A 25,448-nucleotide genomic window follows, 5' to 3' on the forward strand; every position below is an offset into this window, starting at 1 on the left:
TCAGCAGGGGCTAGGAAGGGTCTGGGGTTTGGGATTTTTCCCCAGCAGCTGTTAAAGGAAACTAACTACATGAGCAGAAAACCTGTTGTCGTTATAACATTGGGCTTCCTCTGCTTCTGCTTACAGAGAGCAGCCGTACCCTGGTCTCGGTCCTGACTTGCTAGGAATGTGTGTTGTACAACCCAGATAAATGGATTTATCATGAAGGAACACTCCAGTGTGAGCAGCTGGAGTAGATAGCTTAGTTCAGAGAACATGTAGGCCTCATCAACAATGTGAACGTAGGCATATTAAGAGACACTAAATTTGGCTGAACTGAGGACTAGACCTTAGGATGCAGAGGAACCTGATAATTCTGAAGGGAGAAACTGGTTGTCAGTTGCAGCAGGCTGTTCTGCATTCAAGTCCTATCCCCATTAAGCTGAAAAATCCTTGAGCCATCCAAAAACTAAAGCTGAGAAAGAAGAGAACAAGCACATGTCTATGAGGCTGGAAGGCTTATAAATTGCACGTACATACATTTGACTGAAAAGTGGAGAGCGTGGCTGTTGATGGCAAGAGAAATGGAATCACAGAATGGTAGGGTTTGGAAGAGACCTTTAGAGATCATCTAGTCCAACCTCCCTGCCAAAGCAGGTCCACCTAGATCAGGTCACACGGGAACGTGTCCAGGCGTGTTTTGAAACCCTCCAGAGAAGGACATTCCACGTTCTCCCTAGGCAGCCTGTGCCACACCCTCAAGCCCTTCTGCAGCATGAAAAATCAGCAGTTTAAAGATTTGATCAACAATCTAGAGAGACTGAATACATGAAATGAGAGCTAGACACAAAGGTTGATGAGGTTTATCTGCTCTTTGACCACTGCCCTGTGTGGATTACTCATGGGAGTATTAACAATGTCAGGCATCTATGACATGTCATAGGTGAACTGAAACAAATTACATGGACTGAAAAGGGCTGAGGGATTTTTTCTTTACTATGTGTGTTACTACACTGTCAGTAGCAGTATTGTTAATAACGTCCTTCTGTTTTAAGCAAGACCCATCAAATCTTCCAGTTCCAGTGTTGAGGGGTTTTTTTGAAGTCTTTGAAATGTTATCCTTCAGCCTACAATGTGTTTTGCAGAGTTGAAAAAGAAAGGGCTGTATTCTGCTCATATTACATCCACTTCCAAGCAATTTAGTGACAAAATTGTGTGAGAGAAGAAAAGAAGACGGTCACTGTGGTGTTTTGAACTCTTACTGCATTTTTTTTCAGAGGAAGAGAGTCCTACATTCCCAGAGAGACTTACACTATGCTCTCTGCTCAACATAAAATGATCAACCCAGCTCTAATGGATAAGAGATTAGGGAGAAAGAAAAGGATGGGGGATTGGTCTTTTATATCCTCTCCTGATTTGTTTTGCTGATGCAATAGGTAATAATTTACAGAAGCAAATGTTTAGTTACAGTTCAGTTTATATTTTTAACTAGGAGGCTACAATAGTGCTGTGTTGTCTATTTTTTCTTGTTAGAGAAGGTAGTTCTGTGATCATTTGGGGTTTGGGAGGGTGTCACTAACGTTCTGGTGGACAATTGCAAGCTGATCCCAGTAGAGTTCTTTTTAGCCCCACTCTTGGAATTGATTTCAATACGTGATGCAGCACCTTTGAGGAGGGTCAAGGTGACCTTTAACCTCAGAGTTTTAAATTCAAGGTTCTCTTTTTTCATACTATTTTAACGTTTGTTTCAACTTTAGCATTCATCTAACAAAATGGGACTAGTATCTTTATGTTAGCCTGACCTACTTTGGGAATACTTAAAAAGCTCTAAGTCTATGTTTAAAGTGGCTGAAAAGGTTTCCATCAATGCTGAGATGAGGGTACTCACTGTTTCTGATATTTATTATCAGCAGGGGAATGGGAGAAAAAAGGGCATTTGAAAAATTCAAGTCAGTGTTTCTCAAGCCTTCTTCTTGCATATCATAGGTTTTTCCTTCCGTAAAGTGTGAAAGAAGCAGGGAATTAATGAAGTCAATGTAAATGTTCAGTGTTGGAGGCTCATCAGATTTCAGAGGAAAAAGCCTGGCTGTGATTGTGCTCTTGGTGCTCATGAAAAAATCAATGATTGTGGCATTAGGGACAGCTACATCTAATTGTTCCCTTGAGCTTTGCTGCTCTTACTGTTATCTCCATATCCCCATGCATCCATGCATGCATATCTTTTTCTTCTATGCTTCTTCACTCCCTCATGAAGTATTTCTCAGCACTTACCAGTGGTGAAGTTGGAAGGAACATAGGATTCAAAAGGAGTGTTTTGGATAATTTGATTTAACTTAAACTATGTTTTCTTGAATTCAAATGGGAGTATTTCTGTTCAGCAGGTGTAGCATGTATCCTGATGACAAATGCAACCGCAAAGTATCTTTTCACTCTCTGTTTAGGTGGTTGAAGACACCTTTGACAGCTGCTGCAACACAAAGAAGGACCAATGTTTGTCCCCCATGAAATGAGTCTTGCAGGATCTAGGCTATAGGAAACCAGTTCTCTGCATTTGAATACAGCTGGCAAACAGCTAAATGGAAAATTGTGGTGAGCAGGGGATCAGACCAATTTGACTCATCATGTTAAACAATGATGATGAAACTGTTTCATGTCATCTGAAATGCCCACGTAAGAGTTAAAATAAAGGTTAAAATTCTGTTATATATATAGCTGAGTATAATTCCCAGAAATGTGAGTTAACATTGATTGTTTTCTTCACAAACCAAAGGTGATGATCCACAGTGTGCTGAAAACTGAGAATATGAGACAGTACAGTAAAAACTAAATTGAAAGTAAGCAAATATATTGAGGATGTTTCTCCTAATAAAAATCCCAAAACCTACCCCAAAACTCAAACCCATTAAAAACGTTAACAGCAGCTGCTACTTGGAGAATTTTCATAAGAGTATGCTAGAGCTGGATGTTGAATCTAGGTTAAATTCTCTCCGTGCTCCAAGGAATCTTTATTAGAACTTAAAGTGAAATACTTTCATTTTTATTTATCTACTTTCATTCATTTATAAAACATTTCAAAGTGGATAAAAAATTGCACCTTGCATTGCAAACACAAGTAAAGCATTTTTACCACCCCAACAACTTCCATATACGTTTGGCAAACTCTTGTTCTGCCTACATCAACAATATGGCTCCAGCACATCAGTGGAGTCAGAAATATGTCCAATGAATCTTTTTGCTTCAGGCAATTTATTAGATTTGCTTTAGCATGTTAATAGTGAAAAATATTTATAAGCATTACACACAATCTTAAATGAGATATTATGTATATTAAAAATGTTTACTTCATGCAAAGCATATAGCCTTGTTTAGAATTGCAATAAGTCTATCAGAGTGTACTGGAAATCTCAGAATTTAGGATTTCATAATGTGACTAGGACTATTTTCTCATGGTAAAACATACAATGTTTAGATTCTGTTTGAGTTACTTAATGTTTGTTACCATTTTAGCAGATTATTAAAATAAAACATAGTTGCCATTCAGTGCTTAAGTCATCTTTCAGGGATTAGTTAGTGCATATTGTGTGCCTTTGTAACACAAGAGCTGTATTTGACTGTAAGCACATGGTTAGTCCCATTGATCACAACAACAAAATGTCGTGCACATAAATGTCATGCACATAAATTAGGAACATTCTTAAAATATCTTGATGATCCATGCAGACAATTTATATTCCTATCAGTCTAAAATTATGATGTAGCTGGTTCTGACTACATCTGAGAATTTCAAGAAAGTACTTTCTTTACAACAATCACAATCATGGAATTTAATACCGGGAAGAAAGTAATCCTTCCTTCTAATTGCTTCTTCCATCTTATTTAAAAGTTACCTATGAATAAAACATCAATATGTGGCTAAACATTTGGCAATATCGTGTACCTATACATTCTTTAATCCTCTGAGGTATATACTAAAATTTGCATAGATGTGCATGGTGTTGGCAGTGTGTTTGCTCTAGATTGCTACTTGAATTTTTATCTTTTTGTCTTTCAGTATTTAAAACATCGAGTGTAACTTCTTACATATGTTCCTGTCTCTCCACTCAAAATAGTTCAGCCTAGTAAAACTTAAAACCTTAACCAAGGGAGAAGATTCCATGATGCTTGTGGTAGGGAAGTATAATCTTCTTTATCCTAAAATCCTGTTTTCAACATGTTCAGGTTTTTAGCCAGATACAGGGAAAAAAAGGTCCTTCCTTTTAGCAGATCTCCATGGGATTAGTTTTGTTTCACAGCAAGAAAATGAAGTCATGTGTTTATAATCTGTTCTCTGCTCAACTCTTTTTGTTTCCTATAAAAAAAGTAGCAGATAGAACTCCTTCAGGAAAGAAACAGTGTTGTGGACACTGTGGGTTAATATATGTGTTCTAATTTACAGTTCCGCAGAGGATGCCAGTAGCATAGTAAAAACCAAACACCGTAAAGCCATTTGCTGTTATTACATGACAGCTTGCTCACTATCTGGCATTAAAAAATATTTCGATATGCAGAAACCAGGAAAACAATGCCAATTACTGATCACATTTCTGCAAACTGATGAAGAAACTGCATTGTGTTATGGATAATGGATCTGGTAAATAGAGCAGTGAATATATAGTACATCAGTTAATGGGACAGGTATGTTTTAGCGTTGATGAGAGACTGTAGACGGCCACATGATGGCAGCAGACTCTGAGGAATTTGGTGTTTCTTTTTAATCTACACTAAACTATGAATAAACGGGATATGGCCTTAAGTTCCTAACTGATTCTTCAGGTTCTAGAAAATATGCATTATGTATATTTTCACTTAAAAATATGTGGCGTATTCCTCAGACCAAAGTTTCTGTGGAGAATGATTGCATGCTTTTCATTAAAATATTTATTTATTTATTCGAGGAATTGATTTTTTTTTTCAGCAAAACACTAGTTTTAATCACATTTGCCAATATTTCCATCCTTCTATCTCAGTTAGTCTAGTTCCACCCTAGTAGGAGTATTTTGATAAAACCAAGGCAGTTGCTTACTTTTTCTTAACACTTTAGTCCACAGGAAAAAATGCAGTATAAAAACATCTTTTTGTGGAAAACTAGAAAACTGAAATTTTTAAGAGGAGGACTAAGAAAGACTTGTTCCAATGTAGAGTCTTGAACTGAGGAGGCTGAATTTTGGGACTTAGATTGGTATAAATTAAGAAGCTCTACCTTTGTATTTTAAAAGGAAAACTACAGTCCACTCATTACACATAAAGCAGATGATCTTTCGCAACCCCTGGGAAGCTATTTGTATATAATCTTCATATGATGAATCCCTAGAACTCAGGATTTGTGCACTGTTGTAAACAAAACCTTGTAACTCCACAAGTTAATAATTGTCTTTCCAAGAAATTGGGATTTTTTTTCTTCCAAACCATATGAAAGCAGGATTTTCATATGGGATTCTTTCCTGCAACAGGCACAGTCCCCTTCCTGTGCTGCATTTTCCATTGCAAATTAGGCTTTAATCAAACAAGACAGTCCAGAAAAACCATCTCTTCAATCCATGCAAATATGTACATTAGGAGTGAGTATCACATTCCTGCTGGAGTGTGACATTTTGCAGAACCAAAAGGCAATCAGGCCAGCAGCTCTCTGGAATAGCTTTGATGAACAAGAGCATAGGCTGGATAACTCTTGAGGGTTGTCCTACCCTCTGGAAGGGTAGCAGCTGCTCTTAACCAAAAGCCAATATGCTCTCCAACAATAACAAGAAGTTGAAGGGGATGTCATTAGGTTATGCACAATGCTGAATTCTTCTTAAACCAAAGGTCTTCTCTGGACTCCTCACTGGATCGCTCTAATATGGCAGAAAGTAATGACGAGGACCATAATCGCCAGCTGGAAGGATGGTGTGACTCAGCAGTATACGCAGTTTTGGGTAGCCAGAAGGGAAGTTGGTCTGTAGTTCTTTTTGTGCATCTATATTTGTGCACTGAGTGCACATTAATGAATCTTTTCATTTACGGGTGAGTTTTTCTGAAGCATGGTAGATTCTTTCCCACCAGTCTCTGATTTAACTGTTGTGTCATAACTACTTGAGGTACCTAAAGTGGGCCCTGCCTTACAAGGTGAATAGCAGTGGTTAATTACAGCAGCAGTGTTCAAGTAAATAGGGCCTTTAGCAGATACCTTTGCTTACTTCTGCTGCAGAAGTTTAAGGCAGTACTGCTCTGCCGCTCTGCCTTGATGGTCTCATCCTATAAGAGCAATGGCAGAAAAAAAATTCCTCTGCTGGAGCTAGGTTTGAGGAAGGTTACCAGTGAGTTTCTAGATTGCAGACCTGAAAGACAGAGAAAGAACCTTTCTGCTAACTGTAGTTGTGAAGTTGTAGGCGTCATTTTCTTCCACTAGTCCTCCACTAATTGATTCAAATACCTGGAGTGTGAGCACATGAGTTCACAAAGGAAAGTCTTGTTTAAATAATTTGATATCCTTTTATGGTAAAGTCATCTACCCAGTGGATGAAGGAAAGGCAGTGGAGGTAGTTTTTCTAAGTTTTAGGAAGGTTTTGATACTGTCCCTCACAGCATCCGTCAGGACATGTTGTCAGATGAGTAGGTCTAATTCTGACCTCAGACTTCGTTGGTTTTCCTGGCATACTTTTCCTCATTCCAAAAAGCCTTTTTTTATCCAATCCTATCTAAAAGTAATAGAAAAAACATAGTTGAGGTTATCTTTAGATATCCATGAAAGTTATACTTGCCCATACCTAGGAAAGCACAAAAAAGTAGAATGAGGCAGATGGAAATGACCCTAGATAAAGCCTAGCTAGATCCTTCTCTAAATGAAGAACCCTCCAGAACTACTGGGAAATTCTGCCATGTGTTATAAATGTCATGTACCAAATGTAATAAGCCAGTACAAGCTGTGGGTAGGTTTTGTATGTGGAGAAGCATCTGCAAGAAAACCCAAACAACATGGCAATTTTATGTCTTTTCTAGGGTGGTGTCTGTTAGCATTTTGAGGTTTCTACTGCAGAAGTGGAAATCAGACACTGCTTGGGAGTGCCTATTATGAGGACACAATTTCACGTTTAAGGCAACATTTTTCACCCTTAACATGGGTTGGGAAGGAATGAATTATGTGAGGAATGTGGTGGTAGTCTGGTGGTTACATGCTCATACTTCTGCTCTTGTTATGCATATTGTGAGAAAATTACACAAAAGAAGTCAGGAAATGATCTCACAGACTTTTCTAGCCCATTAATAACCACAAAGGTGGAAGGAAGCACAGAAACAGTAAAAATATCCAGAACACCAGTGTAGCTGGGCTGCCTTTTATCAGCCATTTCCCTGTTGACTAACAAATGGTATTCTTCTGTCTGGTTCAGATTTGTCAGTCTTTTAAGATGGATGCTTTTAAAAGTTGTCACAGAGCACAATTAGAGAAGGATGACAAAAAAAAAGGGACCTTTTTAAAAACGAAGGATCATATTGTATATAAGATTAGCCTGGATATGTGGAGTTAAAGGAACTCTTTGAGTGTCATGAGAGTGCAGTCAAAAAGGGTAGCTTATAAGGAACTGCACTGCAGGTATGTGCTCAAAGTCTGAGTAGGTCCATCTCTGTGGGGGATGTCTCAAGGCAAGAAGGGCCACCAGAGGTACAGATTCCCTCCTTTTGCTGCTGGTATACCTGCACACCAATTAAAAAAGCTCCTGGGCTGGAAAAGTACAGCCCCACTAAGACTCACCTCAAAGGCGAGACTCGCGTCCAGTTTGAAAATGAAATGGGATTTCGGAGCACAAAAAAAATCCTGAAAAACGAAGAAAATACAATACAGATTTACATAACCTAGTACTTAAAATCACCTTAGAACCACGGGGGGCGAGGCAGCGCCCCAGCCCCCCACGAAGAACCGCCAGGCTGGCGACCTGGAAGAAGCTCCGGCGGCTGTGCCACCAGGAACAAGTACATCTCTCTTCCATCCTCTGGTTCCTTTTATTTCCACCGGCGCAGGCCCGCAGCCGGCTCGGTGAAGGACGCGGGAGTAGCAGCACCGGAGCACAGCGGCCAGTGTCCACTCCGGCCCCGCAGAGGGCGATCGAGTGCCGCTCCTCCTCGCCTCGCCTCGCCCGGGGGCCGCGCCTCGCTGCGGCTGCGCAGAGGCGCCGGGCCTGGGCGCGCGCGCGGCGGGGGCGGGCGTTGGCGGCCGCCGGCGGTCTCCCTGGTGCTGCCGCCGTCGCGGCCGCAGTTCCCGGATGTAGCGGCGGCGCGGGGGGCCGGCGGTGGCTTGCCGCTCTGGCTGGCGGGCGAGCGGACTGCCGCGGCGCTGCGGGGGATGAGTGCGTAGGTAGGAAGGAAACGAGGAGAAGAGTCGGCCGGAGACGCCATCCCGTCGGCCCCTGTCGTCCCGGGCGCGTCCCCCGGTCCGTCGGAAGGGCTCCTCCTTCCTCCCGCCCTCCCCCGCTCACCGTCGCGTCAGGATTGCCCCCCTCCCTCCCTCGCCGCACCGGCACTTGCGGCCCGTCTCCTCCCTCGCCGCGCCCGAGGCGGCCGTCCCCATCGGGATCCCCCTTCGCCACCTGCGGGCTGCGCGCCCCCCACTGCCGCCCCGGGGCCCGGGCCCGCGGGGCTTCGCCGGGATGAGCAGCTCGCGGAACAACCGGGTGATGGTGGAGGGAGTCGGAGCCCGGGTGGTCCGCGGCCCGGACTGGAAGTGGGGGAAGCAGGATGGCGGCGAGGGCCATGTGGGCACCGTCCGCAGCTTCGAGAGCCCCGAGGAGGTGGTCGTGGTATGGGACAACGGCACCGCCGCCAACTATCGCTGTTCCGGGGCCTACGACCTCCGCATCCTCGACAGCGCGCCCACGGGTGAGCGGCGGCCGGGGACGCGGTGGGAGGGAAGAGGAGGGAAGGGCGAGCTTGCACGGCTGTGAAGGGCGCGGGACCTCAGACCCCTAGACCTCTGCAGCAGAGTGGAGGTCAGGGGCCCGTCCCTGGGGGCGGATTGCTCCCCTCCTTTCCCTTTTCGAGGTACGCCTTTACCTCTCTTTTTTCAGGGGGGTAAAAGTCAATTCACCTCTCCCTCTTTTCGCATGGCTGTGCGTGGGTGCCTATATGCGTGGGTGCGTATGTGTATGTACTAGATAACTTAGAGTAAACATATAGAGTGTGGCGATGGGGAGAGGAGAAGTTGTCCTGGGACGTCTGAATTGGCGTAGACAAAGCAAAAGTGATCTGCCATCGAGAGCAGGCTCCCAGTGTGCTGGGGAGGTAGGAAGGGCAGTGGAGAAAGGGAACCTCAAGATTTTGTTTTGGTTTTATACATACCACTTCCACCTCACTACCCCGAATTTATATTTCAGAGCTATTTTGTAAAATGGTGACAGTCGTTCTGAATCGAGTTTAGGGGGGATCACAGAAACCTTTTGGCTAAAGATCGCAGCAAGTGGTTGAAATAGTGTTTTGTCTGGTAGGCTGTATGTTGCCTCTTATCTTTATTGTCAGACCTACTGTAAAATAGTGAAGGTACTGGGAAAAAAATGCATTCTTTAATTCTTTGAATGACTTAGCTGCTTGATAGTTATGCTTTAAATTTAGTCAGTTTGGACAATGGATTTAGATCTGCACTGACATTATGCGGCAGTGTTAGTGTTGCAAACGCTGCAGGGAAATGTTCATTTTAGCACCTGTTTTCACAGTGAAAACTCGCAAAGAAAAATATGTCTTTTAGTTCCATTATACTGAGTTGGTTTTGGGCTAGGCAGGATTACCTCAATAATGAGGTGACTGGACTGATAAAAACAATACGTCTAAGTATTCCAACAAATAACATGTCTTTCATTTAGAGTATGATGGAGAGGAGAGACCATCTTTGAGCCAGCCATGTGTAGTATTACGGACAAGAAAACTGTAGCAGTGGGTTGGAGCTAAAAATGTATCAGTGGGTTGAAGCTAATAGACTTTTTGAGACAGCATCATGGAATTCATTCTAATTAATTACAAAAGTGTCACTCAGAAGTGAACATCATACGTATGGCTTTTGAGATGGGTTTAATTTTTTTAAGTCTAGATACTTTACTTTCCTCTGGCTTTGTGACTGGTTTTTTGTTGTTGTTTTGGAGGGCAGATGCCATTAAAATGAGCTGGAAATAATTCTGAAATGGACCTTGGAACAATAAGTTAGAGTAGTCTTTCAGGTTGTTGATCCTTGTCTTGCAAATGTGTTTATGCTTTGAAACTTTACCTGCATAGATGTCTTGTAGAAACCAGTGGGACTACTTCTGCTTAAAACTGAAGCGTATGCCTAAGTGATGAATATGAGCCTTAAATGCTCATTTTTCTAGCTTTGCTTGGTGTATTTGCAAACTGATAGTATTCTGTTAACTGCATCTGGAAGCCAACACTTAAATACTCGGTTTTAAGTTCCCGATTTCTGTTTTGGTTGTCAGTTTGCTGGTTTATTTCTTCTAATTTTCAATTTTGTTTACACTTTTTTATTGGAATTTTAGTTTCTTCTTCAGGTAGGACTATATATATTGCTATGGGGAAAACTCAAACATTGGTGTTTTCACATTTTGTAGAATGGTATTTTTCTTCCTGAAGTTTTTGTCCAATATGTGCATCATCCTCATGGAACTGCTCTATGGAGCTACCTAGGATTGCTTTTTACTAGAAGGAGTTACTTTTGAGGTCACAGTTCCCTGGAGAGAGAATAAAAATCCATAAAGCAGTAGCAGCAGAAGGGCAAACTCCATAGAATTAGCCTGCTGTTGATTTGGATTGAAATCGCGTTTTTACTACTGGTTTGCTTTATATTCTTGGGCAAATCAGTTCTTCAGTTTGCCACATTTTAGTAGTTACTTATTTTCCTCCATGGTAGTGATCTACTGTTTAGAATAAGAGACTCTGAACGGTAGTTTGGTACTTTCTCTGGGGACATGTAGATAACTTCGATGGAAATAGTTATAGGAAAAGTGGGATTGGGTGACAAAATTTGTAATGGTAGTGTTAATGATGCTATTGAGCAAGGAAATGTTATAAAATATGGGGTGACTTCTTGGTTTGATGATACTTAGAGCTCTTATAGTTTAAAATGGTAAAAAAAAAATCTCTGGTCCGTGAATTTACGGTCACAAGACAATTGTTACATTTGTAGTGAGGATAAATATAAAAATACCTTGGTAGAAAGCAAAATGAAATTATTTATTGCTGGGAGATCTTTTTATTAGATGTTCAAAACCAGACTTGATTATAAGTTCTTACAAGCAGTGCTTTGCAACCAGAGGTACTGCTTTGGTGAGTTTCAGGCCTATGTAGTCAGAAGTACTAGTGATGCATCAGGAACCCATTGTATTATGGAAGTGGTGTTTGAAGCTCATTCTATTAAAAAAAAAACCCAAACAACTAACAAAACAAACTTGAGTTTTATACAACTATGTTCAGGTATATACGTGTATGCCTTTCCTTTGATGCCAGAACAATGCTTACTAGACTTAATGGTACACTGTTCTTGTATTTTAATGCTTGTAGACCATTACCAGCATTGCAAGACTATGTTAGCTTGTTCTAAAACTGAAATAGCCTTAGTATTAAGGTTTTAGGATGGTCTTCTTTATTGTAAAAAACTTTATTGTAAAAATCACTGATGATTTACAAGTACGCTGTTTGCTCTAGATGTAGTCATCTGGGCAACGATTGATTTGTGAGATGACGTTTTGACTTGTTTTCCAGTGATGCCTACCAAGCTAGCTGTATTAGCTGCCCGTTGGTGGTCATATTTACGTTGAGCAGCATTTCTTTAAGCAAGACAGAGTGTACGAGAGGGATTAGTAAACCAAGAATCTGGAAATAGAGGAAACTTCAGTTAGGTCCTGTGTCGTGATCTCCTACATGGAGCAAATAGATGCGATACTTTAACAGCACAGTGTTGTTGTTCGCCAGTTACTTGCGAATAAATCTTGGTCGTTCTTTAAAATAGCCACTTGCTGAGATCTAGGAGTCTTGAGAATCCCCTTTTTCTGGCAGTGTTGTGGGAAAGAAACTGAAAGGCGTAATTTTCCGAGATACTTAACAGAAGCTAAAAGTATGTAAACCCAATCTTTATATTTAGAAGGGAGGACAGCCTTTTGCCAAAGGTAAAGGCCATACCGTAACATGTTTGTAAGGAACGCTCTTGACTGTGCTCACCTAATGCTTATGATCAAGACAGAAACTTTCTGTGTTTATTATCTTTCTGAAGGTTTGCTTTCTACAAAGCTTGGGCAAAAGTTTGTTATCCATTTCCTCTTCTATATGCTTGGTTCAAAGTAACAATGTTGTTTTTCAGCTTAAAATATTTACCCAATTGTGTTTGCATGAGGGGAGATGGCAGAGAGACTGGGGTGTGAAAATGAAACATTGATGTGGAATTATCCTACAACTAGAGCAAGCATCTGTGCAGCATGAAAAGCTCTATGTGTTGTGTTCTGATAATACTGAAAATTTAGGTGTTCTCTGTCGAAGATCGATCTGAGTGGTTTTCTGTACTTGTATTAATAGTTTTATAAAACTTGAAGGGTTACATAAGTTATCATGGAGTCATACATGTTGGAACATTTTAAATGGTAGACCACCTCAGATAGTTTATCTTGTGTATTTGTTCTTGCTTTTTCCACATTAAATGTAATTTAAACTAAATTGTCTTAGTCAAGATTTTTTTTTTTTTAGTATCTTATTGTCCACACTTACAGAACTCCTCACTTGGGAAGCCAGGGTTTGGATTGGTTTGGGTTTTTTTTTGTTTTTTTTTTTTTAAATATGTCCTTTGTTCTTCTTGCCCTTCCCCCATGTCTCCTACACAATAATCCTCTCCCTGCTCATATATCTGGTGATACACTTACCAGATAGGACATGTGCTTTGGCAAGTCTGATATCTTTTGCATATAATTATTGGTCAATTGGCTGCTGCCAAAGAGGATGTTTAATAGATGAGTTGGGTTTGTGTGATACTCGTCTGAGTTTTCATACAATTTGTTGAAATCTGGTTAAACTCTAAACATTCTTTGGTTTTGATTTACCTGGAGTCTGGCCATGGTGTAAAAATTTTCTGGAGTGGAAGAAGTGCAAGAACAAAACGTTGTTATTACTTTTTAAAGTGGAGTGTAAATAAATCAGTTTGTGGTATCTCTTGTCTGATGGTGGTGTTGTCATTATGTTATGAAGAGATTTTTGGCTTATTAGAGTTCTATAGAGAATAATAAGCCCATTGGAAACCAGATTTGGTTGGTTCTGAGAAGTAATTGAAATCACTATTGACTTCTGTGCTTATTAGTGAGTGGTATGGATACCCTTGTACATTGTATTTTACTGTTAAAGTGTTCTTTTATCAGGCAGCTGTATATTGACACCTAATTCTCTTTAGTACAAAAGAGATATTCATAACAAATTCAAATAGCAATTTGAGCAACACTGCTTCTATTTCCTTTCACACCTTTAAGAGCAAGCATGGGTTGTAAAAACTTGTAGGCAAAGAATGTAAAGTCGGCGAATGAGTGATCATGGAGGAATGGTGGGCTAGGTAATTCAGGCAAGATCTTGGGAATAGATGACAAAAGTGGAAATAACTGTGTCAGGGACACAAAGGTAAGAAACTCAAATGCATCAAAACATTAATGACAAGTGAAGGAGTACTGGGATTTGTGGTATACTAAGGTTGGAGGGACATCAGGAAATGTCAGCTTTTTAGAAGTAATGATGAAAGCATGATGAAAGTACTCTTCTCATAACTGGGTTTCTTTAGTTTTTTCCAGTGCAGTGTAAAGGATGATGCAAAACCTGTTTTGTTTTGAAATGGTCTGCTTCTGGAAAATGTCAAAGAATATCTACAGGTTCAGTTTTTGCATGATTTCATTTTAGAGAGCTAAAGTGTGCTTCTGGTTCTCAACTGGACAGCTACAGAGCTGGTGTTTGAATCATAAATTTTTTATGGCACTTTAATGCATTCCTGCAGTTTAATTAAGGCATTCTTTCCTAATATAAACTTTGTAAAGTTTGTATGTCTCAGCTTTTCTTAAACAGTCTGCCTTTTGAAGAGCGGAAGCGGTTTATGCGACAGATACAGGTTGCATTGGAGTCAGGATTTCAGTTTGGCTCCAGAGCCTCTGCTTGAGCCACTTCTATGATTATTCCGTGTACAGTGCTTCAGTTAACATCTTGAAGTGGTTTTGGAGCACACAAACTGGTTTGCTTTTTGATGAAGGTGTAATGAGCATGCTGGTGAGGATTCAGTCCACTGGCCTAGAGCAGATCTAGTCGAAACATTGCAAATAATGAAATAGTATCTCCTTTCCTCCCGCAAAGTGTGTGTAGTGCCAACATCAGGTCCTCAGTACAGAATTTTGGTGAGTAGGTGGTGATGAGTAGATGGAGAATGTGGTGATCTAGGTTGTCCCCTTGTGGCCGTGGAGAGCCACAGTAGAGCACGAGGGGGGAGATAGAGAAGTGTGGAATGAAGGAATGAAGTTGTGTCTGGGAAGAAGGCGGGCTGTAGGGAGGAGGTTTTTTTTTTTTTGTCCATCATCTTTTTTTTTTTTTTTTCGATTGCTATACATCTAATTTTCCTCAAGTCAAGCCTGCTTTGCTTGTGATGATAATTGGTAACTTTTCTCTTGACCTATCAGCTTTTTTCTTTGATTTTCACCTGCTGTCCTGTTAAGGAGGGAGTGAGAGTACAGCAGGGTGTGCATCTGACATAATGTTTAGTTCAACGTTTAAAACATACTATTGATTTAAATAACTTATTTCATTTGTATTATGTACATAAGAGTTTAGTTGTCACAGTTTGTGATCCAATAGTAGCACTTTGTTTTACCATCTTTTTTTGGCAGGTAGTCCCTTAGTCCACTGTCACCAGAGGCATACAAATCTACTTCTCCTCCAGATCTTTAGTACACTGTTGAAACATCCTTTAACTGGATTACTTGCCTGCTCCAGCTCTGCAATGCTTTCTTTGCTGTGCCAGCAGTGTTGTGCAGCACCTCTAAGAATGGGATTGGGAAACCAATCCAACTGTCTACTTTTCCTCCTGGCTATTTTCCAGCTGGACATGTTTCTTGATCCAGTTTACAGCTCAGCTGTGCAAAACCGTTTTGTCGGCATAGTGAAGAGAATGGAGCAGCGTGGTTAGGTGAGGCATGTGCTGAAGTGGGTGTTGTGGCTGGAATCATGTGTCAGGGAATGGATGAAGAAAGGCTATATCTATCAGGATGATGTTTAGGGATCTGTGAGACAGAGATCTGATTCTTGAGCAGAGACTCCAAATAGAGAGTCCTGGACACTGTTGTCAATAAAATGACTTTTCAGTCAAGTATCTTTTTTTCTTTTAATTCCTCTTTCCTAAGAGAGTCTTTCTGAGTGTTTCCACAGCGGCTTCCATTTCACTGGCTAGAAATGTTTAGTTCTTATTACTGTTTACTGTGAGATGACCTGATTCTGTATTATGGGACTCCTGATTGTGCCTCTCTTTTGCCCTCTTTCTTGTTTTTGGACAAATTGAAGAATCCTACAGCACCCAATTCCTTAGTCCTTTTACGCACAAAATAAATGTGGTCCTTGGCAAACTGTCTTTCCTGAAGTTCAGCAACTGCTAAAAAAAAAATCCAAAGAGGTGTAACTTCTCTGTTTCTATGTGCAACGCCAATTTAGCAAGCAGGGTGTTTTTTTTTTTTTAAAAAAAAACCAAGCCAACAAATACCACCCCTTGACCCCAAGCACCCTAACTAGTTAGACTTCTTAATCAAGGCAACAAAACACTTCACAGGTTGTCTGAAGCCTTTCAATGCACCTACTCTTGAAGACTAACAAAAAGATAGTAAAATGGTTCAATATAATTCGTAGCAATGAGACAGTCAGCACAAGATCATAGATAATTCCATCTTTTTCAGTGTTACAGATAGTTAACAGATAACAGACACATAACAGGATATACAGCATTCTCCTTGATATTAACCATCATGGTTGGGAACAAAAAGGTCATTAATGGAGTTGTTGGGCGGAAGAAATTGTGTGGGTGATTTCCAAGTTATTGTTTTGTATAAGAACTGGATTTTTACCTGTTGTTTCCAGACATTAAATACTTTTAAATGTAGAAGACTAGTTAAAAAGAATGGCTGTGGTATATGAGGTATGTCATTTGGCAGTTGGAGTTGGTTAATAACATGATGGATTATAAATAAGACTTGTCTGCTAGGCCTTCAAAACTTTAGCACAGACTTTGTGGTCAAGGTATCTATGTTGCCTTAGTCATTAACTGCTTCAGGAATTGCAGTAATCATTTAGTGTAACATCAGCAGTTTCAGAGTTCTTGTTGTCACTGAAGTTTGCCCCAAAGAGTTGCTCAGATCTCTGGTGCTATGTGGCAGACCTTGCTCCAAATTTGTTGCCTTTTCCACTCTTGACTAAATATTTATTCCGATGTTCATGCATCAGGAATAATCATTCATGAGGCCAGAATTCCTAAATACATTTTATCATCAAGGCTGGAAGAGAGTAGAGTGGGAAGCTGCCATGGTTAGAAGACACAACATGAGATGATTTTGATGGCATTCAGATGGACCTTTACAGGCTGGAGAAATGGGCCAACAGGTCTCTCTTGTAATTCAACAAAGTGAAAGGCCAAGTCCTGCACCTGGGGAGAAGTAACTGCTACACCGGTACAAGCTGGGGACAACTGACTGGAAAGCAGCATTTCAGGGAAGACCTGGACAACCAAATGACTATGAGCCAGCAGTGTGCCTTTGTGGCAAGGAAGGCCAGCGGTATCCAGGGCTGCATTAGGAAGACTGTTGCCTGCAGATCGAGAGAGGTGATCCTTCCACTCTACTTCTCTCTATCACTGATGAGGCCACATTGGGAGTGCTGGGTCCACTTCTGAGCTCCCCAATGCCAGAGAGACATGGACATACTGTGTGTGTCAAATGAAGGGCTGAAAATGTTTTTTAAGAGATCCTAAGGCATGTGGTGTGAGGAGTAATGGAGGGATTTGGTGGTATTTATAGCCTCTGAAGAAGAGAAGGCTCAGGGGGATCTGGAGAGGGATATAAATACCTGATGGAGTCTGTAAAGAGAATGGAGCCAGACTGTTTTCAGTGGCATCAAGTGATAGGACAAGAGGCAATGGGCACAAATTGAAATACAGGGCTTTCTATTTAAGCCTAAGAAGAAACATTTTTGGTATAGGAATGATTTGACACTTGCACAGGCTACATTATGGAGCATGTTTTTGAAGGTGCTCAAAACCTGAGTGGATATGGTCCTGGGCAGCCAGCTCTAGTTTACCCTGCTTTGAACAGTGGTGGTTGAAGTAGGCAAACTTGAGAGATTACTTCCAACCTCAGCTATTGCATGATTCTGTGAAATGATCAGACAAAAAGGCATTTCCTTCAGTTTCTCCTTTCCAGCTGTTGATTTTTCTTCATTGTAGGTGACTCAACTATTGGACTAACACGTTTATAGTGAATTTGGCAGACACTTCCAAAAGCATCGCTTCTGGAAGGGGCAAAACCTATTAGTGTTCCCTGGTAATTTGAGTTATCTGTGTTTTTGGTTTGTTTTTGGTTTTTTTTTTCTGTCTGTTTTTTTTTTTTTCTTTCTAAGAGTGAGTGTCTGGGGAAATTCCATGTTACTCTGATCTTTATTATCTTGTGCTATAGACTGAGTGCTAGTGCTTCTTTCTTCTGTTGCTCATTTTTTTTTCCAAACAGCAGCAGAAATAGATTTAAAAAAAAAAAAAAAAAAAAAAAACCAAAAAACTTGTAGCTGTTCACTGCATTTAGAATGTATGGATGGAAACTGTGATCACTTTTCACTCTGCAAAAAAGCAAAGCTATAAGAGTAGACAGTCTTGAGAAGTAAATTTCTGTGAAAGGCTGAGACATGCTGGTGGGTTATATCTGGTCTGTCTTTGGCACGTTCTTTTTGAAAAAAGTAAAGGAGTAAAATGCTTTGAAAATAGTAATAGATTTTCATGAAGCTCTGGCATCCATCCAAGATAGCTTAATTTTTTTGCCATATTAAAAAAGGAAAGAGTAAGTCAAACCAGTGATTTTCAAACTGTCATGCACAGTTGAACGCAGTAGCCTTTGTGGTATTAGGTGTGCTGATAGTCTTAATCCAGAGATAGAACTCCAGGTTGCTGACTATTTTGACATACATATTTCTTACCCTTTAACATGTAGTTAAAGAATTTCTCATGTTCTTTCTCTGATATGTATAGCTGGAAAAAACCCCAAACATAGCTTTCTCAACTTCTAGATCTGAGAAAAGTTACAATGTTTCAGGAACAGACTGACATCTGAAGAGATGAGGCAAAGTTCATTATCTTTTCCCCTTAGTTTTATAAGCTGATAGGGTATCACTAGCAGCCTTTCTTTATTGCTACCTTTTTAGTATATGGTTTCAACATAAATCTGTGTAATGATACAGCAAAGTTGTCTGTCTTTTTTTCTTTTCCTTCAGGTATCAAGCATGATGGGACTATGTGTGATACTTGTCGACAGCAGCCCATCATTGGCATCCGATGGAAATGTGCTGAATGCACAAATTATGACTTGTGCACAGTTTGCTATCATGGGGACAAACATCACTTGAGGCATCGTTTTTACAGAATTACCACACCAGGAAGTGAAAGGTAAACCATATTTTTTTTTTTTCCCCATCAAATGAAATAGGAACATTTAATTGTGGTTAAATTTTAAACTTACAGAAACATGAATTAGGAAAGATAGTGGCTTGATGTATAGATTCCATACTGGTGGTTCTGCCACTTCATGAAGGAAGGTAGCTAGAACAGATCTTTGGAGCTTGGAAAACATGGAAATTTTAGAAAGAATGGAGTAGAGAAAAAAGTTATGGTATGATTATTCACTTTCTTTTAAACTCGTTATAGTCTTTCTAGTTCTTATATTATCATTTAGCAGCTTGAAAACAAAACCAACTATCTTTACAGATTGTGTAATTGACAAAATAAATTTTCAATTAATCCCTGAATGTGAAAGTTCTATTAGGCTAAAAAATGGTTTAGACAGATTGATGGAAAGTACCCTGCTTGTGGGCTATGAAATACTGAGTGATCTGGGACTAAACCTCTGACTGGAACTACTTAAACTGCTTATTAGGGGAAGCAGAGAAAAGGTGCTGTGAGGCATGTTCTACCATTGCCTTGTTTTTCATGTTTTTCAACATTTATTATTGTCTTCCAAAGAAGAAGTCTGAACACAGTTGGCATTTAGTGTGCTCTTGCAGAGCTGTTGTTGTGCTCTTGACTTTAAATAACTTGTCGAAATCCAAAGCCCCTCTCTGTCATGATTTACCTGCTGGTTAAAAGAGTACAGTGTTATTTGTCTGTTAGTAAATACTTGAAGAACTGTGACAATGCATAGTGTAAAGTGTACGTGTGAGTATCACCTTTGTGTTAACTATCCAGAATGTTCTATTATTAAATCAAGCTTTTTTTGTTAGATAAAATACTCGGTTGATATAAGACATTTGTTTCGTCTTATTGGAGAAGTAAGGTTTACAAGTAGGTTGTAATTGAATTATATGCTTCTATTAGTGCTTTTATAGTTAAGGGAAATGATTGGAGCACACAAATTGAGTTCTTGTATCTTTCCTTCTAGGGACTCTATTTTCTCAAAAGTTTGTCTTGAAATTTGGCTGTAGCTGAACTGCCCAAGTAGCTGGCTTAATCAAAAAGTAACTTATTGTTTTTGAGATTCTTGTCAGCAGATCTAGGTATCGAATAGATACATAAGCTTAGTACAATATTTAATGAAGAACAATCAATTACAATAATCAATTGTAATTGTATTGTAATCAATTACAATATTTAATGAAGAACAAAACTTACAAGTTGGATCCAAGAGTAGAGAGTGCTAGCTTTATGTAATTAATACGGAATAGGTAACAAAATATAAAACTACTTTTTCCTTTTTTTTTGAATCTCATTGCTTTTGAGAACACTTGTCAGATTTTTTTCTTTTTGTTCTTTAAGCTGAAGTTTCCTTTGTAATTTTAAATGATCTATTGTGGTGTATAAAGCGTAAGTGTTAGTTTTGGAGATAGATTGTATGCATTGTTAGAATTATAGGAAATCTTTTACATCTTGTTGCTTATCCCTATCTTTGTTTACTTCCATTGAGCTCTGCTTTGCTCTCTTCTTATCCAGAAGGCAGCTTCATCTGCCAAGGAACTGCTTCTATTGGATCAAGCTTAGCTGAGAAAAATTGATTAAAGTTAACCCTTTGAGGAAACAGAAAAGGTCAAAGCCGTGCTATTGGATTTGAGGGCTATCTCTTAGGAAAAATGGCAAGAGACATCTAAAGGATGGAAGGGAAGCTCTACGTATATTATTCTTGAGCCTGGGATATACAGGCAGTGTGCTAGGTTTTGTCTCAGTTTTGTAGATGTTTATGGCAGTATTTTAAGAAGTTCACAATATTATTTGTGCACTTTCTGTCACTTCATATTACTTAGTTAAAAATGGCTAATATTTTCATGAACTCTGCATTGCTTCTAACAGATTAACTTTTTCCTTGTATGCCATCTGCTGGATGTTAAAAGTTTAGCAGGAGGGTGATACACTTCCTGATGAAGTCGGGAAACATTCAGAATTTCAGCTGAAAACCACTTTTATCTGACAGCATTTTCCTGGCACGAAGTAAGAAATCTGGCTGCACGTGAACTAGTGACTTTTGGGATGACTGAAAATGCAGCAAAATGTTTCTCTCTGTTTCTTTTTGTAAGTTAAATACTGATGAGCTGTTCTGTTTCAGCTTTATCTGCTCCAGTTTTGTTTAAGTGAGAAGGAAAGGAGAGGTTTGCTTTAGAAAAATAACATATAACTGAAAAAATAGATGCTGCTATATTGAACTAAACTTGCCAAAGTAGGCCAGAAGAAATATGTGGAAAATAGTGAGACATGGAGGGTAAAGACATGTTACACTTAATGTGTAATTGTGAAAAAAATGGTGCTGCACTTGAGGGACAGTAATACTAGCCTAGGGTGCATCTAAGAGAAACAGATGTGTATCGTTTATATGACTCTATATACACTTTCTTTAATAATTTTAATAAAAGTACAGATCTATATGGAAACAGAAGATTATTCCTGGTAGTAGAAAGTTTGGTAAAGAAGTTATCAATTAAAAACTGATTATAAACATACAATAGATCTGATAGAGAAAGATCCTGTTTGGTTTTTTATATCTTATGGACTGCTGTTCAAGTTGAGAACTAAATGGATATGTGATTCATGCACTGAAATCTGTTTTTGTGGATTTATTTTAGTTTCAAGATGCTCTCCTCTAATGCCATCCCTAAAGGTTTGGACTTTATTAATAATTATCTTGACATTTGTGGGTTCTTCTTTTAATAACTTCAGGGTATTGTTGGAGTCTCGCCGTAAATCAAAGAAAATTACAGCAAGAGGAATCTTTGCAGGTGCCAGGGTGGTGCGAGGGGTTGACTGGCAATGGGAAGATCAAGATGGTGGCAATGGACGTAGAGGAAAGGTAAAAATGAAACTGATTTAAATAAGGAGATGCATGCTCATGTAATACGTGCTCATGTAATGGCCTCAGCAGCCTTTCAAAATTATAGCGTAAAAATATAATAATAAAAGTTACAGTTTTAATTTGCTGGACATTTTGCATTTAGCAAGATATTTTGAAATCTCTGAAACTTTGCAAAATAAGAGTCTTGTCCTGCATTATCTGCTTTATGTAGTAAAGGTGAGTTAGATTTATTTGCAACCTGAAAATATGTCTAAATGCACGTAAATGTTTTTATCGAGGAAAAATAGTTGGTAGATAATGAAAACAGCTTTTAGTTACAAATAAAAATGAAGACAACTTTCGGAACTTGGTTTCTTTTTTCAAATAATTGAAGTGTTTTCAGAATTTGGTGCCTGGCCTCAGGATTTTGGAAGTGTCAGGTAAAGGCCTTTTTGATCATCTTCTTTTGTACTATCGTTAAACAAATTTGCTCTGGAAATAAAACTTTGTCTCCTGACATAGTGAACTGCTACCAGGCTAATGCGGGATAAACTAGACAAATCCATGCAATTAAAGTAGTTTTTGTGTTGTTTTTCTTAGTTAAATGTTGCTTTTTGTAAAAACATGACAAAGCATCGTAACATTAATTTGTACACTCCAGATTTTGTTCTTTACATATGTAGTTAAATTATCTACCAAATATTCAAATGAAAAATTGGCTGACAAAGTATGCATTCAGGTTCACATCTTAAAGACACCCAGGGAACACTTTCATCAAACAAAACATCTTCAGAATAATTTTTTTATTCAATTCAGTAAAACTGGTGTATCCTGAATTATCCTGAAGACACAACTGCAAGGCTTTAAATTCAAATTGTGCTTCTGAGTCTTTGTTCTAGAAATAATTTTCTTATTTTTAAAATTGAATAGGTAACTGAAATCCAAGATTGGAGTGCCTCTAGTCCGCATAGTGCAGCATATGTTCTTTGGGACAATGGTGCTAAAAACCTCTACAGAGTTGGCTTTGAGGGCATGGTAAGTATAAAAGAACACAAAGGCAAAAGGCATGGTGGGGGAAGGGTAATAAGAACAACTTGTTGTGCTTTGTTATCCTGCTCTTGTAATAGCCTCTGTCAGTTTGCCTGCTATTAGCCAGGTCATTGTGAATACAGCTGTATGGCTAATGCATATGTATTAGTAAGAAAGTCTGAGCTGGGAACTTAGAAAATGAATGACAAAGTTATTGGCTGTTTTTTGCCAGGGTATAGTAAATATTGACATAACATATGGGATTATTTTAAGACAATGCTACTATAGTGCTTAACATTCAGAAAAGAAAAAAAACCCTAGTTTTTCAAGACCCTATTTCTTTCACTCCTGAACTCTTTATTTCATATTTTGTGTGATTACTACAACATCTGAAGTTTTTAATTACTGGCAACACTCAGAATCCTCTTCAGGGAAATTTTTTGTCAATGAAAAGTTGTTGAACTAAGTTACAACCTTAATTTGCTGTAGGGCTGTGTTTTTCACTTCCTAGCTTCAACAGCTGCTTCTTCAGCTATTTCTACAGCTTTACAAAGAAAATGGGTCAGACTGTAGCCTAAGTGCCTTCTGTTCCTGGGTTTTTTTTATCCTAATGTGGGTCATGGAAGGGTTACTTTTACTATCAGCTGCCTATAACACCTTAATTAGCATTTTCTTTGCATGTTTTTTGTTAACTTCATGATCAAGTGTCATGTCAGATGTTTATCAGTAATAGAATGTCAAATAATGACTAGTCTACTTCTTTGAAAGTAAAATACTTTGCCTTATAGAGCCACTTGACATAAAGTTCATTTTAATAATTAAAAATAAATACTCAATACCATTTTTACTCTAAATATGTATATTAGTGTCAGGTTTAAAAGTCAGTATTGAATTATGTGCTTCATGATCCTCCTCCCCACCCAAGATAAGGAAGTTATATGTATTATTTTTTAGTATAGTATTGTTAAATCAGTGGTTGTTATCTTTCTTCTTATATTTGATTGCAAAGCATGGAAAAGGAACACAATTACAAAATCTAGGTAGAAGGAGATACAGATCAACCCTTGTGGGTTTTTTTTTTAATTTGAGATTTCAGTTACTATGTTAAAATTTGTGGACTACATAACAGCAGTGCTGTGAAATCATTAAAGGTTCCTTCCAGCCTCAGAAAAGATGCATTTAGAAGAAGTTATATTCTGTTCTGAAATACTCCCTCAGTAATAAAAATATATTTAGTATTCATAGATCAACTATAGCATGTTGTCAAACTATTGCCACTTAAGGAAGCATTACAAATTCCTAGAATACCTGTTGCAGCTGTAAATTTCAATGGATAAGGCTGACCCATCCTACATACAAAATTTGTACATGTAGAAGTAGTCAATTAAGAACAACAAAAAAGTTAAAATATATTTGAAACTACATGTGTTTTATATGTATAATATAGGATAGTATAAAAGTAGTATATGTATGTACATTTGTATAAAGAAGATAATTTGAAGCTTTTATACATAGTGCTTACCTGGTGGTAATCTATTTCTACAATAACATTATCAGACAGAAAGGACTCTTAGATATTTTTGATAAATACTCATTTGAATGTAATGCTAAATTTTATAACCGATTCATTTCTTTCAAAGTGTACAATTCATTATAACTGTTTATACTATTTATGTGCCATTATGTAAAGCTAATGGACTGTCAGAAAGTTGATATCTAGTTGGGCAAACTTGTCTTGGAAATGGTTAAGAGTGTCCATAGAATGTGGAATGAACAATACTTGTGGAGTGTGTGTCCATGTAAATACAGCTGGGAAGAGATCCCTACTTGCAAGTGAATAACACTTGACTCAGATGCAAATGGAGCTGATTAAAGAAACTCAGCTTATTGTAAGTCAGTTGCTTGTCTGATAGCTGACAGGCTGCATCTGGTCCTGAAAATTAATCTGTCCTGCCTGCCTGCTTTTTCTTGGGAGAGGCGAGGATTGCCTGGTGGGGCAGCAGGTGCTGGCTGAGAACTGTCACGTATTTGTGGTCAAATCCTTAAGAGTTCTTATTTAGATTTATTGTTGCTATGTTTACATATGAAGTGGTTGAGAGGTGCATCTTGCCTGCCTTTCTTTATGAAGCCTGACGTGTAAATCTGTGAGTTTCTGCTGCCACAGACCATAAATTTCCAAATGGAAATCTCTTTTTTATGATGCTATTAGGTTGAATGTTTGCTACATCCATAGTAGGAATAAAGTACTGTTGGCTTTTGCAGCTGTTGACACTGCTTGCATTTCATATCTACATGTATTCAGAGCCTAGAGCCAAACTGAGCTGTTAACCACAATACCTGCTGTAGAAATTTGTGAACTTAGCCTTTTGCAATAAAAAAATTAGAGCGTTAATGATAAGATTGTGATTTAGGTTTTTGGACTTGTTTCTAGTTTTTATTTCTTCAAAATGGCTGAGGATGTAAAGGTGTGACTTCTGTTGGTTTTTCAATAAACACTGTTTCAATATAAAAATACTTCAATCAGCAAGAATGCCCTAAATCAATTTCATTATTTAGGAATCTGTCTTGTGCCACCAAATTTCTTTCCACCGCTTGCCTTTTTTTGCTGTGATTAACCTCCTCTTCTTGTTTTTAATTATGGAAGATTTTGCTTTCATCTGTGTAGTCTCTGAAAGAAGTAACTGTAGTTATCATCCATCATTGTCACAATCTGTAAGCCATCTGTGTTTCTGTACTTTTTTTTTCCAGAAATTCTGAAGTTGAGTGCATAAGGGAAATTGAGAAGATTCCTTGCACTTGTGTTTTTGATGTTACTTCAAAATTTCTTATCCTGATTGATACCTAATGTTTGTTCATCAACATTTGAGTTACTCTTAGAGATAATCCTTGAAATTA

The 25,448-nt window shown here is 38.8% G+C and overlaps 1 protein-coding gene across 4 annotated transcripts in view; it reads left to right on the forward strand.

Moving 5' to 3' along the window:
• Positions 1 to 8,198: 8,198 nt before the first annotated feature.
• MIB1 (MIB E3 ubiquitin protein ligase 1) overlaps positions 8,199 to 25,448 on the forward strand; it is an 82,172-nt gene continuing 64,922 nt past the window's right edge. For 3 of the 4 annotated variants that reach the window (XM_061995452.1, XM_061995453.1, XM_061995454.1), the window contains exons 1-4: positions 8,199 to 8,865; positions 18,490 to 18,661; positions 21,413 to 21,542; positions 22,455 to 22,559. In XM_061995452.1, coding sequence (XP_061851436.1) covers positions 8,637 to 8,865; positions 18,490 to 18,661; positions 21,413 to 21,542; positions 22,455 to 22,559 — 636 coding nt within the window. In that variant the 5' untranslated portion in view covers positions 8,199 to 8,636. Of the gene's footprint in view, positions 8,866 to 18,489; positions 18,662 to 20,672; positions 20,771 to 21,412; positions 21,543 to 22,454; positions 22,560 to 25,448 lie in introns of those variants that run through there. The other variant, XM_061995455.1, reaches the window with a different exon arrangement.

The sequence above is a fragment of the Colius striatus genome, chromosome 4, assembly GCF_028858725.1.
Source record: "Colius striatus isolate bColStr4 chromosome 4, bColStr4.1.hap1, whole genome shotgun sequence".
In the NCBI taxonomy this organism is placed as follows: Eukaryota; Metazoa; Chordata; class Aves; order Coliiformes; family Coliidae; genus Colius; species Colius striatus.